Source organism: Hemicordylus capensis, chromosome 12, assembly GCF_027244095.1.
Source record: "Hemicordylus capensis ecotype Gifberg chromosome 12, rHemCap1.1.pri, whole genome shotgun sequence".
In the NCBI taxonomy this organism is placed as follows: domain Eukaryota; kingdom Metazoa; phylum Chordata; class Lepidosauria; order Squamata; family Cordylidae; genus Hemicordylus; species Hemicordylus capensis.
The window spans coordinates 3,716,401-3,732,543 of record NC_069668.1 but is presented as its reverse complement, the minus strand read 5'-3'; the positions used below and the strand labels follow the sequence as shown (position 1 = coordinate 3,732,543).

The window sequence follows — 16,143 nt, the reverse complement described above, 5'->3', positions numbered from 1 at the left end:
GGACCAAGGGTCTGACTCAGTATATGGCTGCTTCCTATGTTCCTATGAGAAAAGGCAGGAAGAAATTGAGCAGAGAATGGTGATGTTGCCAAGTTTTCACTTGCATTTTTCTTTTCTTTTCAGTGAGGACAAAGAGAAGACACTGGAAGAAGGTGACTCGTGGGTTCATTTGGGGGAGTGTTTTTGATACCATCCGTTGGTTTTTGTTTTGTTTTAAATCGTTAGAGTGAAACGCTCTACTCCATGTTCTGATCCCAAAGCCCATCTCCAGTTCTGGAGTGAACAAGGAACTCTTGCAGATGGGGGTCACCGTTTCATGCACTTCAGTCTGTCTGCGCAGAGGAACCTGGTGCTGCTTCTCCATCCTCTTGAAAAGGAGAAGGGGTCAGCAGCTCAGTGGCAGGTCCCGGGTTCAACCCCCAGGGTCCCCCAGTTGGCCTGGGCGAGACCCTTCTCTCTCTCTGAGAACTTGGGAGAGCTGCTGCCAGTCAGTGTCGACAATACTGGCAACACACTTGTTCAGTTCAGGATAAGGCGATGTCCCTGCCTGAAACCTTGGCGTGCCGCTGCCAGTCAGAACAGGCAATCCTAAGCTAGATGGACCAAGGGTCTGACTCAGTATAAGGCAGCACCTTGTGTTCATTAGGAGCATCCAAAGCTCAGTGGAAGAAAACCCACTTTGCATGCAGAAGGTCCTAGGTTCAATCCCTGGCAAATCAAGGAAAAGAATCCCCTTGCCCGAAGAGCTGCTGCCAGTCAGAGCAGACCATACTGAGCTAGATGGATCAAGGGTCTGATTCAGCAGACAGCAGCTTCCTATGTATGTTAAAATAATGTGGCAGCTTCCCTCTCAACACAGCAGCCTCGAAGAATAAGGCTGCGTTTTCTTTCTCCGTCCTTCTTTTCTTCCAGCTGTTGTTGATATGCATTTGTCCCGGGACACATAGGAGACTTCAGCTGCCTTAGAGGTAACGATAACTTGTTCATCCACAACACCCCAGCAAGGAGGGCTTCCGCCCATCCATGACCAGAATTGCCAATGCCTTTCCTTAACAACATAAGAGCAGCCCCGCTGGATCAGGCCCAAAGCGGCCCATCTAGTCCAGTATCCTGTATCTCACAGTGGCCCACCAGATGCCTCTGGGAGTCAGCCTACAGGCAGGAGTTGAAAGGGGCAGGCCCTCTCTCCTGCTGTTACCCCCCTGGCAACTGGGATTCAGAGGCATCATGCCTCCGAAGCTGGAGGTGGCCAAAAGCCACCAGACTAGTAGCCCTTGATAGACCTGTCCTCCAGGAATTGGTCTAAGCCAAGCCATCCAAGCTGGTGGCCATCACCACAACTCGTGGCAGAGAACTCCATAGGTCAATTATGCACTGTGTGAAAAAGGACTTCCTGTTATTAGTCCTAAATTTCTCAGCCTTCAGTTTCAGGGGGTGACCCCTGATTCTAGTGTTGGGAGAGAGGAAGAAAGATTTCTCTGTCCACTCTCTCTACTCCATGCATAATTTTATACACCTCCGTCATGTCTCCCTTTAGTCGCCCCTTTTCCAAACTAAAAAGCCCCAGATGCTGTAGCCTAGCCACCTAAGGAAGATGCTCCAGGCCCCTGATCATCTGGGTTGCCCTCAGCTGCAACCTTTTCCAGTTCTACAATATCCTTCTTAAGATACAGTGACCAGGATTGTACACAATACTCCAAATGCAGCCGCACCATAGATCTGTATAAGGCCATTATAATACTAGCATTCTCATTTTCAATCCGCCTTCCAGAAGCTCTTGAAGTCCATCCCACAATCCTTATATTTTAAAAAGAGAGAAATAAACGAACAGACCTCTGGGCACAGAAATATTAAGGGCCTTGTGCTTAACGGTTGCTGACAGATCAGTCTCCCCTCCTCAGCAGTTAAACCCCTGAAGATGTGCAGTTCATAGTTTGTGTACAGATTAGCTTCAACCTGCAGTTAAGGTTGAATTACGAGAGCTAGCGTGGTACAGTGGTTAGAGGGCTGGACTGGGACCAGGGAGACCCGGGTTCAAATCCCCATTTGAGCCTCACCGGGTGACTCTGGGCCAGTCACTTCTCTTGGCCTAACCTCCCTCACAGGATTGTTGTGGGGACAGGCATAACCACAGGGCTCCGTGGAGGAAGAGAGGGACATACATGTAAATAATGAAGGATCTCAGGTGAAATAAGGATCTCTGGGCTGCCGCAGTCAGTCAGACAATAGGGGATTAAATGCTCCCAACTCTGTAGAGAGGAGCTTCCCTGTTCAGTGGCAGAAGACCTGCATTGCATTCAGAAGCTGCTAGGTACAACCCCAGGCATCTGCAGATTAGGGCTAATGTCGGGGTGGGGGGAACCCCTTTCTGATCAAGATTCTGGAGAGTTGCTGCCAGTCAGAGTAGACAGTATTGGGTTAGATGGGTCTAGGGTCTGAATCAGTTGGCAGCTTTAGCTGTTGCTGTATGGACTGACTTTTTTTTTAATCCTTCTGCAGATCACCTCCTTCTATCAGGACCAAAAAATTTAGGACTCCCTGTCAGAACAGATCACAGGTCAGTCCCGCTGATGCAGTTTTCGGGGAGGGATATCTTTCTCCTTTTCTTGCGGGTCCGTGGGGCAGGAATTGTCCCCTCCCTACTTCGGGCTGAGAAGCAGGGAGCCCAAGGCTGGAAAAACCATCACTTCCCCCCAAACTACCAGGACGCCTCCACAGGGAGGAAACTAACTCACGGATGAAAGATTTCTCGCAGGAGGCGGTTTGCTGTACCTCTGTAGGAGTTCCCATTCTAGCTCGCCTTCCTTCCAAGCAAGCTCTCCCCCCCCCCCCGATGCCTGTTTGTGAGGGAGGGAGGAGGTGGTGCCTTCACCCCCCACAGACCCCTCACAAGCGCTCTGTTTGCTTCCCCAGAAGAAGACGAGGGAGAGGACAGAGAGGTCATCCGGACCACCAGCTCGGATGTCGTCGGGCCCGTCCGGCAATGGTCGTCCATGCTCGAGAAAGTCTCTAGCACCCTGTCCAGAGTGTTCTCGCACATGTCTGCTAGCAACCCAAGCCAAACAGCCCTGGCCCCAGAGAGAGCTACAGGGGACCAGGAGTGACAAAGAGAGCTTCCTTCTTTATATTTCTGAGAATAAATATTTTCATCAGAAGTGGGGGTCTCCTGCCTTGACTTATAGAAGAAGAGGTGGGCTGCTTCTTTGAAACCCGGCCCATTTGCTTGTCTGCCCCTCCCCAGATACTGGGATCGGAATCATGGAATCGGGAGAACCAGAAGGGCCCCTTGGAGGTCTTCTAGTCCAACCCAGGTGGGGGATGATGGGCGTTGTGGTTAAGCAACAATTGGAGGACCTAAGAGCAGCGTTGCTGGATCAGACCTATCTAGTTCAGCTCCCACCGTGGCTCAACCAGGCGCTTTGGGAAGCCACACGGCCAGGAAAGGCATGCCCCCTCTCCTGACGTTGCTCCCCTGCAACCGGGATTCACAGGCATCCTGCCTCTGAGCCTGGAGGTGGCCTCTAGCCATCAGGACTAGTAGCCACACAGATAGATCTGCTCCCCATGAACGTGTCTAAGCCCCACTTAAAGCCATCCAAGCTGGTGGCCAGCACCACATCCTGGGGCAGGGAATTCCACAGATCAATTCTGCGCTGTGCGACAAAAGTCCTTTTGTCAGTCCTAAATTTTCTGGCCATCAGTTTCATGGGATGACCTCTGGTTCTAGGGTTGTGAGGGAAGGAGAAGAACTTCTCTCTTTCCATTCTCTCCACACCATGCATGATTTCAGAAACCTCTGTCGGAGGGCCAAAGGGGTACAACTCTGTGTGACTGCATCCCTTGCGTATGACCGCCTTGCCGTTGTCTGAAAATAGGGTTGCCATATTCTGGCTCTCCAAATCCAGATGCCTAATTTACGAATTACGTAAACTGGCGGGGAAATAATTTCCAAGCAGAAGAGTGACTGCAGATTTTGCTCCATAACTCCGCTTCTACAAGGGCTAGAGCTTAGCTTTTTTTTTTTTGCTTTTTTTTTAAAGAAAGCTGAAATCCGGGCGAATCTGGGTGGGCGAAGCAATCTGGGTGAGATGCTTAAAATCCAGGTGAAACTTGGAATTTCAGGGGGCATGGGAACTCTATCTGAAAACCTCCAGGAGCTTTTTCACATCTGGCTTTTAGCTTGCATGTCCTCCGGAATGGAGGGCGTGCGTTCACATATTGGCCAGATTTACCCCAAAGTCCCTGCGAACTTTCGGGGTGCACTTAACACACAATTCAGCTTTTTCACTATTTGTTAGAGTGGAGCTCAGTTTATATCCAGGGAAATGGTAAAAAAATCCTCTTTCTGCATCGGTTATTATTATTATTATTTGGCAACTTCGAACTCACAGTAAAGCCTGCTGTCTGAAAATGCACCACTGGAGGCAAGGCAGGCTGTTCTAAGAGAGTCAGGAAATTCCTCCTGACCAGTGTCCCCTCTAAGGCATGCCCCTGTCCACAAGTTTTTGATGTCCACTCAGTGACTTTTAGATCCCGCTCAGGTTGAATCAGGAAGGCCCCATTCTGAATGCGTGCACACACACACACAGACAGCCTTGAAACTGCCACCCAGGACAAAACCCGTTCCGCACAGAGAAAGAAGAAGTGAGGGAGAACGCTGATCCTGATGCCTAGCCTAAATCTATCTATCTTGTTTATTAATTCTCTATGTAAGCCGCTTTGGAAACTTGTTGAGAAACGGCATATAAATATTTGTTGTTGTTATCGGCTTCCTGGTCAATTCAACCCCAAGCCCTGCCCTTAGGAGGACTGGAGGAAAAAACTGTTCCTCCTTTTAAGTCACAGCCCTGCAGATATGCGCAGCGGGGAAATGACTTGACTAGAAAGCATGAGGTTGCCGGTTCGAATCCCCGCTGGCTGTTTCCCAGACTATGGGAAACACCTCTATCGGGCAGCAGCGATATAGGAAGATACTGAAAGGCATCATCTCATAGTGTGTGGGAGGAGGCAATGGTCAACCCTTCCTGTATTCTACCAAAGACAACCACAGGGCTCTGTGGGCATCAGGAGTCGATACACCAACTCGACGACACAACTTTACCTTTACCTGCAGATAATCGAAGACGGCCCTCATCTCTCCCCCATAGTCGTCTCTTCTTCAGGTTAAACATGCCAAGTTCCCTGAACCACCCCTCGCAGGACTTGCTTTCCAGAGTCAGACAGACACATACGCCAAATGAGATGAGATCACTCACATCAGCAGTGCAAGGGGCTGTATTTGGACATCTGTACCCCCTCGTTCCCAACACGTCCTCTTCAGATGGGCCTGGGCCGCACACCAACAAGGCCCTCCTTTGGCCGCCGGCTGAAGAGCCAACCTGAAAACAGCAGCCATCCTCGGCGCCCACAGGCCCCCGCATCAGCTCCTTCCTGCCATTTCTGCTGGACGATACGAGCGGCTTCCGAGGCGGCGGCCTCGATGGCTGGGCAGGGATCCTTGTGCAAGGCCTGCAGAGCTGTGGCAAGAGGAGAAGGCAGTGAGGGTGGCGGCAGTGGTGCAGGGCAGCCCAGAGTGGGATGTGAGCTGGAGGTTCACCCCTTTGTCGGCGGGTTAATCAGCGGGGAGGCCTTATTCATGGGCAGGTCCACTCTGGCATAGCCTGCTCCATTCCCTCAAGACCTCCACATCATGCTTGGACCGGGTGGCCTCCCAGAACGACTTCTCACAGTTCATTTCAGTCGGGGTACTCATGAGTATCTTACTTTGTACGGAAGCCAGTGACTGGAGTAGCCTGTCTCAGAACTGCGATATTTAAGTTTCTCTGTGTGTACACACACACACTCTCTCTCTCTCTCTCTCTCTCTTTCTCTCTCTCTCTCACACACACACACACACACAATATATGGGGTCCCTGAGCTGAAGGTTTGTGACAGAAGGGGAGGGGTACACTTCTTAAAAAAGAAAAGAAAAGCCTGGGACCCTCTGGTCTAGCTGATGGCGGTGGCCCGCCAGATGATAACACCTCTCTCCATCCCATAATACTCCGCGGAGATCCCCAGTCTCTGTCCTCTCTGTTGACTGCTTATCAACAACAACAAATGTTGTCCTCCGTTGTTGGTAAGAGGGAGGAGAGCTGGTCTGGTGGCAACCAGCAGGACTTGTCCCCTTTGCTAAGCAGGGCCCGCCCTGGCTTTGCATTTGGATGGGAGAGGATAGGTGTGAGCGCTGTCAGCGATTCCCCTCAGGGGATGGGAACGCCTTAAGAAGACCCTCTGCTTGCTTGCAGGAAGAAGGTCCCAAGTCCCCTCCCTGGCAGCATCTCCAAGAAGATAGGGCTGAGAGAGATTCCTGCCTGCAACCTGGGAGAAGCTGCTGCCAGTCTGTGTAGGCAATCCTGAGCTAGATGGACCAAGGGCCTGACTCAGTATATGGCAGCTTCCTATGTTCCTATGGGGGCAAGGTCTTGGCACGTAGGACTCACACTGCAGGAGCGGCTCCAGGTCTAGCCCCACAAGGTGCTGTGTCTCCATGGCCTCCACCAGGATCCCTTGCAGGGACAAGAGAAAGGGCAGGGCTCAGTCCAAGCCAGGGGGGGCGGGCGGCTCTATTTGTGTACGTACAGAGCTGAGGAAGAGCTCGTGGGCCCCACTGAGGCTGGTCTGCAGGTTAGCACAACCCTAAACCACCTCTACCCTACTGAAAGGCGGTTGCAAGACCTGGAGGGAGCTGTCCATGCAAGGGAGCCCTCCAGGGTCACGGAGCTGAAACCGTTTGGTCTGGAAGGACGGGCCAGGTTACCTCCAAGCGGATGACTTTCCCCACACACGCTGGGGTGTAGCTATAATTGAGTGAAAGGGTTCAAAGAACTCAGGGCCCCAGCTCAAGGGCCCCCCTCACAGCTTCCTTTCTCCCTATTTTCCTCATTATCTCCCTCACTCCGAGGGGCTGCCAGAGAGAGGGGTGAAAATGGGCACCCTTCCCCCTAGCTACGCCCCTGCGGGATGTTTGTGGCTGACTCTTTCTGTGGAGCGGATGTTCCAAATACCTCCTTTCCCCCCAAGGAGGCCCATCTAGTCCAGCCTCCTGTTTCCCACAGTGGCCCACCAGATGCCCCCTCTGGGAAGCCCACAGGCAGGAGATCTGTGCATGCCCCCTCTCCTGCTGCTGTTGCTCCCCTGCAACTGGGATTGAGAGGCATCGTGCCTCTGAGGCTGGAGGAGGCCTATTCCCACCAGACTAGTAGCCACTGATAGACCTGTCCTCCATGACATAAGCTCCATGACACAGCTCACAATAGTAAACAACCAAAGTCATATAAAATTTAGCACAACAAGAGAAATAAGACGCAATGTTGAATGAAAACCATTAAAACCCCTTTAAAATAAAATAAAAACCAAAAACACCCCACCAGGCGGCAGTAAAACACACTAACTTGCCTGTCTAAACAAGTAGATCTTTTTCTTAAAACCCCGAGGGAGGGAGCATGGCCAAGCTCTTCGGGGAGGGCGTTCCGGAGCCGAGGGGCTACCACCGAGAAGTCTCCCTCTCCAGCCCTGCTGCCTTCCCTCCCCCACTCGCACCCAAGACACGCACCAGTGTCTCACCTGCCAGCTTGCAAGCCGCGAGCCGGATCCCTTCCCAGGTGCAGTGGGCGTAGCGAGGCACCTCTGCAATCACGGCGTCCAGCAATGCTGGGTCTGTCTGAGCCTAAGAGACATTTTGTGTTAGTGTTGTTGTCGTGCTGGGAAAGGGGCAGAAAGGGGCAAGTCAGGTCATCTGGGAGTTTGAGCAGCTTCCCAGCCAGCAATGGCCACAGCAGACGGGCGGCACTCCGCCGCTGCTGTAATGGGACTACAACTCCCATCAACCCCAGCCAAATTTTCAGGGGGTTAGGGCACTTTCCCGGCAAGCAACGGCCACAGCAGGGGAAGCTGCACAACGTTGGCCCTCCTGTTGCTGTTGGACTACAACTCCCATCATCCGCAGCCTCAGCAGCCAAGAATCAGGGGGTAGCTCTTTGCCAGAATGGTAGCATGGACCCTCCATGTCCAGAGGCAGTCTACCTCAGCATCCCATATTCTGGGAGCAGGTTATTAGGGGAGGGCCTCCCGGAAGCATCTGTGAGCCCTTGTGGAGAAACACGGTTTCTCCAGGTCCGATCCAGCGGGGGTCCGAGACTGCTGGTCCAATCTAGCGGTGTGTGTGTGTGTGTGTGTGTGTCTGACATCCCACCCAAAAAGCCTTCTTCCTAGGCTGTATCGGATAGGCTCACAAACTGGATTCTGCACAAGGGCCTCATTTTATGCAATCCCACCCAAGAACACAGCATTATGAGGAACTTTGGCGGGTGGAGTGGGAAACAATCTTTGGGGCCATTTAAGTTCCTAGTCCTCAGGGCCACCGAGACAAGGGGACGGGTTCTGGGCTCTCTCTGCTCCTCCTCTGATGGCTCTGGCACAGTTCTGTGGACCGGGACGCAGAGGGAAGCGGGTGGCACACAGGTGGGAGAGAGGGCAGGTCTGCCCGCCATCCAGGGGGAAAGTCCTCGGTGGCCAGGAATAACTCAGGCTAGGCCTGCCTCGTGGCGCCGTCCCCCGCCTGCCCGCTCACCAGCTGCCTGCAGACTTTGCCCATCAGGCAAGTGTGCTGCGCCCCCAAGGCGTCCGTCAGCAGCCCAGCGTCCATGTCTCCGGCGAGCTCCTGCAGGCCCATGAACAGAGCACAGTGGAGGAAAGCTGTGTAGCAGGCCTGGTGGACAGAGAGAGGCGGAATCCCTGCTGAGGAGAGCGGTGGGAGTGGGCGGGAGGGGGGCCCTGGCATGGGAACGGAGCCACAGCCCTCCTCGGGCCATTCCTGCCCTCCCACGATAGAGTCCCCTTCTCCTGATCCCACTCTCGTCAACTGCACCCCTGGGCATTCCCCTCTGGATTGGGAGTTCAAAACCTAGGGCTTGCCCCCAGAACAGGAGAGTTGGGTTCACCAGGCGGCATCCGGAGTTTAGGCGGGAAGGTCAAGGGGAGGAGAGCCGGTCTTGCAGTAGCAAGCATGGATGGCACCCTTTGCTAAGCAGGGTCTGCCCTGGTTTGCATTTGGATAGGCGACGGCTTATGTGCACCACCGGCTGCAAGATGTCCCCACTAGGGGATGGGGCCGTAGCTCAGTGGAAGAGCCTCTGCTTTACACGCAGAAGGTCCCTAGCGGCATCTCCGGGCAAGGCTGGGAAAGACTCCTGCCTGAAACCTTGGCGAGTCCCTGGAGAGCCGCTGCCAGTCAGAGCAGACAGTCCTGAGCTAGGTGGATCAAGGGTCTGACTCAGTAAACAGCAGCTTCCTATGGGGATGGGGCCACAGCGCAGTAGCAGGGAGAAGGTCCCGGGTTCCATTCTGGCGGCATCTCCCGGTAGGGCTGGGAATGACCCTGCTCTGAAATCCTGGAGAGCGGCTACCAGCCAGTGCAGACAATCCTGAGCCAGGTGGGACAAGGGTGGACTGCTAGTTACTGTCTGTCTCCCTCGCACAAGGAGCTTCCGTCAAAGATCTGGATCCCGCCCCGTGCATTTCAGATGCCCTTTAGCCACTGCTTGGAACGGGAGTGGTGTGAGCATTGCCGTCTTGGTTGGTGCAGATTTCAGGGGGCGGGCAGGGGCTGTTAGGTTCCGGGGCGCAGAGAGCCAAGGGTGTGCCTCATGTCCCCAGGTCATACCTTGGCCACAGCAGGGCTCGGATCGCGGAAGTGCAGCAAGAGGGCGGCCGAGGCAGGTCCCACCTCCTTGGCGAAGGACTTGGCGTGCTTGGGTGGGGCTGCCTGGGCCAGTTGGCCAAAGAGCTCAAAGGCGGCTGCACGGAGGGCATCATCGGCCTGGCAGAGAGTTGGTGGGGGGAACAGAAGCAATCAATCACAAGAAATGCAGTGGTTGACGGAGAGGAAGGAAAGAGCGGGAGCAGCATCCAGCTCTGGGGGGGAGCAGGAAGCAGCTAGAGGGCTGGCCCAGATGTAGAGGCTAACTATACAGCTGCTGGGGCAGGGGGGAGTCCAAGGGTAACAGAATCAGGCATGTGACCACTGTTTCAACGATTGCAGCCATAAGCAAATTTTCCGGCCGATATTATACACACACACACTGGCAAGATAATATCTCCTACTCTAAGGCCACATTTTTACAACCCTTACATATTCCAGGTAGTGTCTAAAATGTGCAAAATACGCTGGTAACGGAATCAGAATTTTTGGACATGGTTTCCGATTTGGTTACCAACATCCTTTGCATGTTTCAGCCACTATCTATAATATCGATCTAGAATATTTAAGGGTTTTGTAAAAATATGGTCTCTCTGTAGGAGTAAAATGAATGGAAGTTTGCTTAGAGTTACAGTTATTGAAAAAGTGGTACCATGTCTGATTCCGTTACCCTTGGAATTGTCCCTGGGATATCATAACTGACAGGTAGTAGGATCAGAACAGGTGAGATGAAGATCTTTCTTTACAGGACAACTAATTTATTTATGGAATTTGCCACTCCTAGATGGCATTAAAGGGAGGTTAGAACAAGTCACAAAGGAGGGAGAGAGGCCTAAGTGGAACTTCCATGGTCAGGAGCAGTCCACCCTGAATATCAGCTGTGGGGGTGTGGAGCATGGGAGAAGGCAGTTGCCTCCCTGGCCTGCTGTGTGGGATTCCCAGAAGCGTCAGGCTGCCACAGTTGGAGACAGGATGCCTGGCTATACGGAGCTTCAGGTTGGAGCTAATAGGGCTCTTCTGATCAGAAGCAAAGCAGCAGAGGCGCCTCGCAGCGGCCCGAGGGCTAACTCACCTGCTGGAGGTGCAGGCGGGCTCTGCTGGCTGCAGCCCGGAGAGCGTAACCCACGCGGCGTCCCCCGAGGCACCCCCACACCTTGCCCAGGGCGCGCAGACCCTCGCAGGCGATCTCAAGGCTGGAAGCATCATCTGTAGCTTGGAGCAACGTCGCCAGAAAAGCCTTCTGGTGCTTCTTGGCCTGTGGAGAAACAACAGCCCTTCTGCCTGTCAGTGCCTGGCTGCCTGCCCCCACCCGCCCGAGACCCTCCAGCGTTGTCTGAAACGGCACTGCAAACTACAGCGTTCTTCACCTCTGGGCGGGGGCCACTCCCATCTCGGCCCATTCTCCCCACGCCCTCCACATTAGTCACAAGGGCAAAATGGAACCTCCATTTTCAGAAGCAGACTATCTCTGAGAACCAGATACTGGGGAGAGTCAACAGGGAGCTTTGCCCTGCTTGTAGGCTCCCAAAAGGCCCATCCCCATTCAAGCCCAGCACACAATCTTTCCAGAGGCCGTTGCTGCTATCTATGATGTACTTCTTTTTTAGATTCTCAGCCGTTTTTATTTGGGACAGTGAACCCTCTTATTCCTTTTTCTATGCAAACCACTTTTACAGCATTTGTTGTTGTTGTTGTTGTTTGTTGATCAGCGATCTATAAATATAGGTTTTAATAGTAATTATTATTGTGTTTTGTCACTGTAAGGAACAGGAAGCTAGACTAGAGGGACTGTGGTTAGAGTCAGCAAGGCAACTAGAAGTTCTGCCAATGGTTATTAGCAATGTCTGCCAAAATAGAACCTCCCTGACCCAAGGCAATCTACCAGTGAGGACACAACAAGAAGGAATTGCTATCCCTTTCACGCCCTGCTCAGGAGATTCCCGGAAGCATCTGGGCTGTCCCCTGTTGGAAACAGGAGGCTTGGTTATGATGTGTTTTAGAAAACCAAAGTAACTCCATTTTACTTAGAATACCAAAGCATCCCCAAGTTTGCTTAGAAAACCTAATTCTAACTTAAAGTAACCCCAGCCAAGCTCAGAGACATACGGCCAATGTCATTATCTCTCTCTACTAAAATGTATCTATGAAACTTGGTTCTCACAAGATTCTCATTGTTCTTTGCTGACAAGTTAATAAAACAGGATGTAACCAAATAAGGGTGATCACCAGATGAACAATGAATCATTCGCATGCGTACTAGATACTTAGTCCACCATTTTACTGGCACGTATACTATGTCAGCATCATTCAGATTGTCTGTATAAATGTAAGATGCACCTATAACCAATTTGTATTCAATGTGGAGCGTGAGCCCCATTGTCTACCTGCTTCTGCAGAGCATTAAACCAAGCCTCTAATTGATTCCCACTGTGTCTGTTTGATTGGCTTAAGGCGGTCCCAGGGACGAACTGAATTCACATCAATTTGGTGCCGTGACACTCGGATGTGACTCTGGGTGGACAGTCTGACCCATCACGGGACAGTGAGATCCAGCGCACCCCACAGCTTTTGTCTGTGGAGGATTCTCATGGGCCCGGGATGCGCCAGTCGTCACAACGCGCCACATCTGGGAATCGAGGCAAGAGTGAATGAAAGTGTGAACAGAGAGAGTGAGTGAGTGAGAGAGTGAAATCCAAAGACGTCTTTTGGTTCTCCTCAGCCCAAGAGGGGCAAAGGGTGGGGGGAAGCCCAGGGAGGGGCAATCTTTCATCCCGAGAAGAGGGGAGAAAGCCAAAATCCCGAGAAGAGGGGAGAAAGCCAAAAAGCCCAAGCAGGGGCGGTTTAATCTTTCAGCTCGAGAAGGGGGAAAGAGAGAGAGACAAAACAAAAACAAAAAAAACACCCCACAGCCGAAGTAGGGCTGCCTGGGAAGGAGTGACTTAAGCCAAGAGCCCAAGGAGGGGCGGCTTTGAGTCAGAAATAAACAGCCTAAGCCCGAGCAACTCAAAGGGGGGGCTATGGGTAGCAGAAATAGCAAGTACACAAAATCTGAACGGATTTCATGTACACCTTTGGAGTGTGTGTTGAAAAATTGGGTGATTATCATGGGAGCAAAGAGTGCTCTTAGAAAACACGTTTTGAAATGCCTTTGTATGAAAGTTTGGCCACTATGAACTCGAGTCAGAGGCCTCCTGACTCCGAAAATAACATCCTTTTGCACTTGCCTCTGTTTTATAAGTGTTAAGGAAGGAAGAATTATTGTCTTTTGCAAAAATCATTTCTCTCTCTGTGTTCTGTTTCCAAGTTGCTTCCAGGCTTTGCCCTTGTGTTGCAAAAAAAAAAAATAAAAATAAAAAAATCTTGCTGCTACTGTCCTGTTGTCACGAAGCCAAAAGATAACTGTTCTAGCTGCAAAAGTTTCTCTGAACAAAAGGCTGCTTTTGTTCTCTTTTTCTTTTTTCTCTCTCTCTTCAACTGCCGGCAGTTGGAAAAGAGGAAAGAAAATGGAGTTTTGAAGGAATGCATATGGGAATTGCAGACAAAAGAAAAAGAAGAAAAAAAAACCTAGAAGGAAATACGTAAAAGGATTTTGGTTGGAGGTTGTTAACAATAACAAAAAGAAAAATGCTTGAAAAGCACCAGTAAGTTATAAGATTGTGATGTGGAAAGGTAATATAGAATTACAGGTTGTTTTCATGGATAACTGTGATAAGTTTGTTCTGTTTAAACTACTTTCTTAACTGAGTTTATGGCTGACATATTTAAAATGCTATAAAATTCTTTTGTTTAGTCCTTTGTTCTGTGAAATACACAAGACAAGCCTCTGTGTGTGTGTGCGTGCGCGCGTGTTTCTGAACAGGGAGCCCAAAGCTCTGGTTCTGTGTAGGAATTCAACCCCATTAATCTTATAACTCATCCCTGTGAAGATGAGGTTTCAGTTGTAATTATTCTGTTTATTCTGTTGTATTTGTGAATATATTTATACTAGTACATGTTTTTTTCCCCTTTCTGTAAACTGTTCCAGACCAAACTTGCTCTGACATTGAATTCCAAAATTAGCAGTTATTATTTCATTCATTCTTCTATCAAGCTAATTGTGATGTGATATTTCTGCCACTACTGAGTATCATAAGCCTTTATTTGCTATGTTTACTGATTTCCTTGACAATGGTCTATCTTATCTTACCTATTTCTGTGAACTCAAGAGGTTCTCTGAAAAGCAGTTTGCAGGTTCTCTGAAAAGCCAGTTAATTGTGGGTGAGAAGGAAAAATGGATTTTAAGATAAATTAGTCTAATTGTATTACTGTCATGTTTTTGCAAAATCTATGCAATATTTCTGCTAACTAAATTGATGTAAACTGAAAGCTACTAATCAAATGGTCTAAGGTTCAAAAAAATTTTTTAATTTGACTCATCCACCAGCCCTGCTTTGCCTTCACAGCAGCTGAATCTTAAAATCCCAGACATGAGATTTGATGAAAGAAATTTTGTTTTGCCAATCCTGCAAGTGGCAAGGAGTTCCAAAGCACCGGTTTGCAATTCACCTTGGAAATTTCCCAGCTAAAAGTCTGGGGCAGTAGATGGCCAACTCCCCCACACATGACCAAATATCATGTGACTTTGGTGAGGAATCCTGGGGTTTCCATGGCTACTACTTTTGTTCTTAATCCAGCTACTTTACTTTCTTTTGAGCCTACAGAAGACCAAGAGCATGATTGCTTGCAAGCTGTGGACTGCATCTATGCCAAGCCATTCTGATCTTAAAGATGAACTGTACACAGATGGAGGCAGCTTCATGTAAGATGGACAAGCTGGCTATGGAGAAGTGACTGACCATGCTCTTTCTCCGGGTATCTCAGCACAGCTTGCAGAGCTCATCACCTTCAAGGTAATTTTTACACAACTCATGGGGCCACTTGGAAAGAAAGAAGATTTTTAACAGTGGGAAACAAGGAAGTAAAACATGGGACACAGATATCAGAACTCTAGACTGCTGTTACACTATTAGAAGAGGTTGCAGTCATCCATAGCAGAGGTGTAGTAAACAATCCTACTTTACCAAGGTATAGTATCTCACTGGACATGCCAAGTCAGGTAATGCCCAAGCTGTGGGTAAACAGAGGGCAGGGATTGACTTACCTGTGTGGGCTATCCTTTTTCCTTGTCTCAAGAGGTTGTTTTCGCTTTACAGAAATGTCAAACCCAAACTTGAATCCATCAGTGACTGGTTAATTATGAGGCTAAAGATGGAGAACGGGGACACCACAACTATCTACACGTTACTGACGATGAAGTCAGTTATACTGGATGGAGATTGATTGCCCTGACAATGGACTGTAAGTATGATTGTCAGCCAGCGTGGTGCAGTGGTTAGAGTGCTGGAATAGGACCGGGAAAACCCGAGTCCAAATCCTCATTCAGCCAAGACACTTGCTGGGCGACACAGAGCCTACAACTCAAATGATTTGGCCTGCCTCACAGGGTTGTTGTAAGGAGAAAGAACAGGATACAGAAGAGAATGTGAGATGCCACATGGAAACTGGACTTTGTTAGCAGTGACTATGCTTGACCTGAAAGGCTTTAATGCCTCCTCAAAGCCCCAAACTCACAAGGGGGGTGAAAAAAAAATGTGAATGCCTTTTTTCTTTTTGACTTTATTGCTTTGCTATTGCCCAGGATGGCTGTTTTGTTCTCGTGATCAGAAACCAGCCTACAACACAAGCCAGCCAGCCTCCAAGAAGCACCGGCTCCCACACACAGCCTCCCGCCTGGCCACCAAGCCTCAAATGAAGACATCATCCCCTGTTCTGATCTTCAGGGAAAGGGGAGCCCAAGGCAAACAGGGAACCAAAAATATAAATTGGAAAAAGGAAAAAAAAATGCCAAAAGACCAAATTGAAAATAGCCTCAGGTTTTATCCATCCTTTGTATTATTTGCCTTGAAAACTTGACTTCTCCTTTTGTGCTAATGGTTGGCACCCAGAGACTTAGTCTCAGGATGCTGTCCCTACATGGGGTGGGGGGAGGGAATTGGCAACTCACTTGCCTGTCTTTCTCTCAAGTAAACAAGTTTGCAACCAACAGTGCCTTGAATTGTCTTTCCAAGAAGGATTGGTCCTCCCCAGGTCGAAGGAATACCTGGATCTATCGCCAGAATGTGATCCCAAGAGAGTCTCCATCAACAGTGACCCAGGAAAACTAACCATCAGCAGCAGCAGCTACCAGAGGGCAGTCCCTATCTGCATTTCCAGTCCAACCCAATGGTGACAGGACGTTCATCTGCTACCCTGTTCTGTGTTCAAAGAAGAGGGCCTAATGCACAGTTCATCTTCCTGCTCCCAAGTGTTATAGGAGAAGGATAGACAACAAACGCCTGAAGACTGCCTGATAACAAACAAGCAAG

General features: G+C 50.2%; 2 protein-coding genes across 11 annotated transcripts in view; one reads left to right on the top strand and one right to left on the bottom strand.

Annotated features, from left to right (window-relative positions):
* The window catches only part of LOC128336123 (fibrous sheath-interacting protein 2-like), a 28,123-nt gene extending 24,981 nt beyond the window's left edge, over positions 1-3,142 (top strand). Inside the window, 4 exon segments of the mRNA XM_053275308.1 lie at positions 124-152; positions 913-968; positions 2,500-2,557; positions 2,914-3,142. Coding sequence (XP_053131283.1) covers positions 124-152; positions 913-947 — 64 coding nt within the window. The 3' untranslated portion in view covers positions 948-968; positions 2,500-2,557; positions 2,914-3,142.
* LOC128336042 (maestro heat-like repeat-containing protein family member 2A) overlaps positions 1-16,143 on the bottom strand; it is a 93,058-nt gene that overhangs the window by 28,185 nt on the left and 48,730 nt on the right. For 7 of the 10 annotated variants that reach the window (XM_053275159.1, XM_053275161.1, XM_053275167.1 and 4 more), the window contains 6 exons: positions 10,812-10,994; positions 9,704-9,859; positions 8,612-8,749; positions 7,606-7,708; positions 6,483-6,548; positions 5,256-5,516 (listed from right to left, as the gene is read on the bottom strand). In XM_053275159.1, coding sequence (XP_053131134.1) covers positions 5,317-5,516; positions 6,483-6,548; positions 7,606-7,708; positions 8,612-8,749; positions 9,704-9,859; positions 10,812-10,994 — 846 coding nt within the window. In that variant the 3' untranslated portion in view covers positions 5,256-5,316. Of the gene's footprint in view, positions 1-5,255; positions 5,517-6,482; positions 6,549-7,605; positions 7,709-8,611; positions 8,750-9,703; positions 9,860-10,811; positions 10,995-13,925; positions 13,975-16,143 lie in introns of those variants that run through there. The other 3 variants (XM_053275165.1, XM_053275162.1, XM_053275169.1) reach the window with 3 other exon arrangements.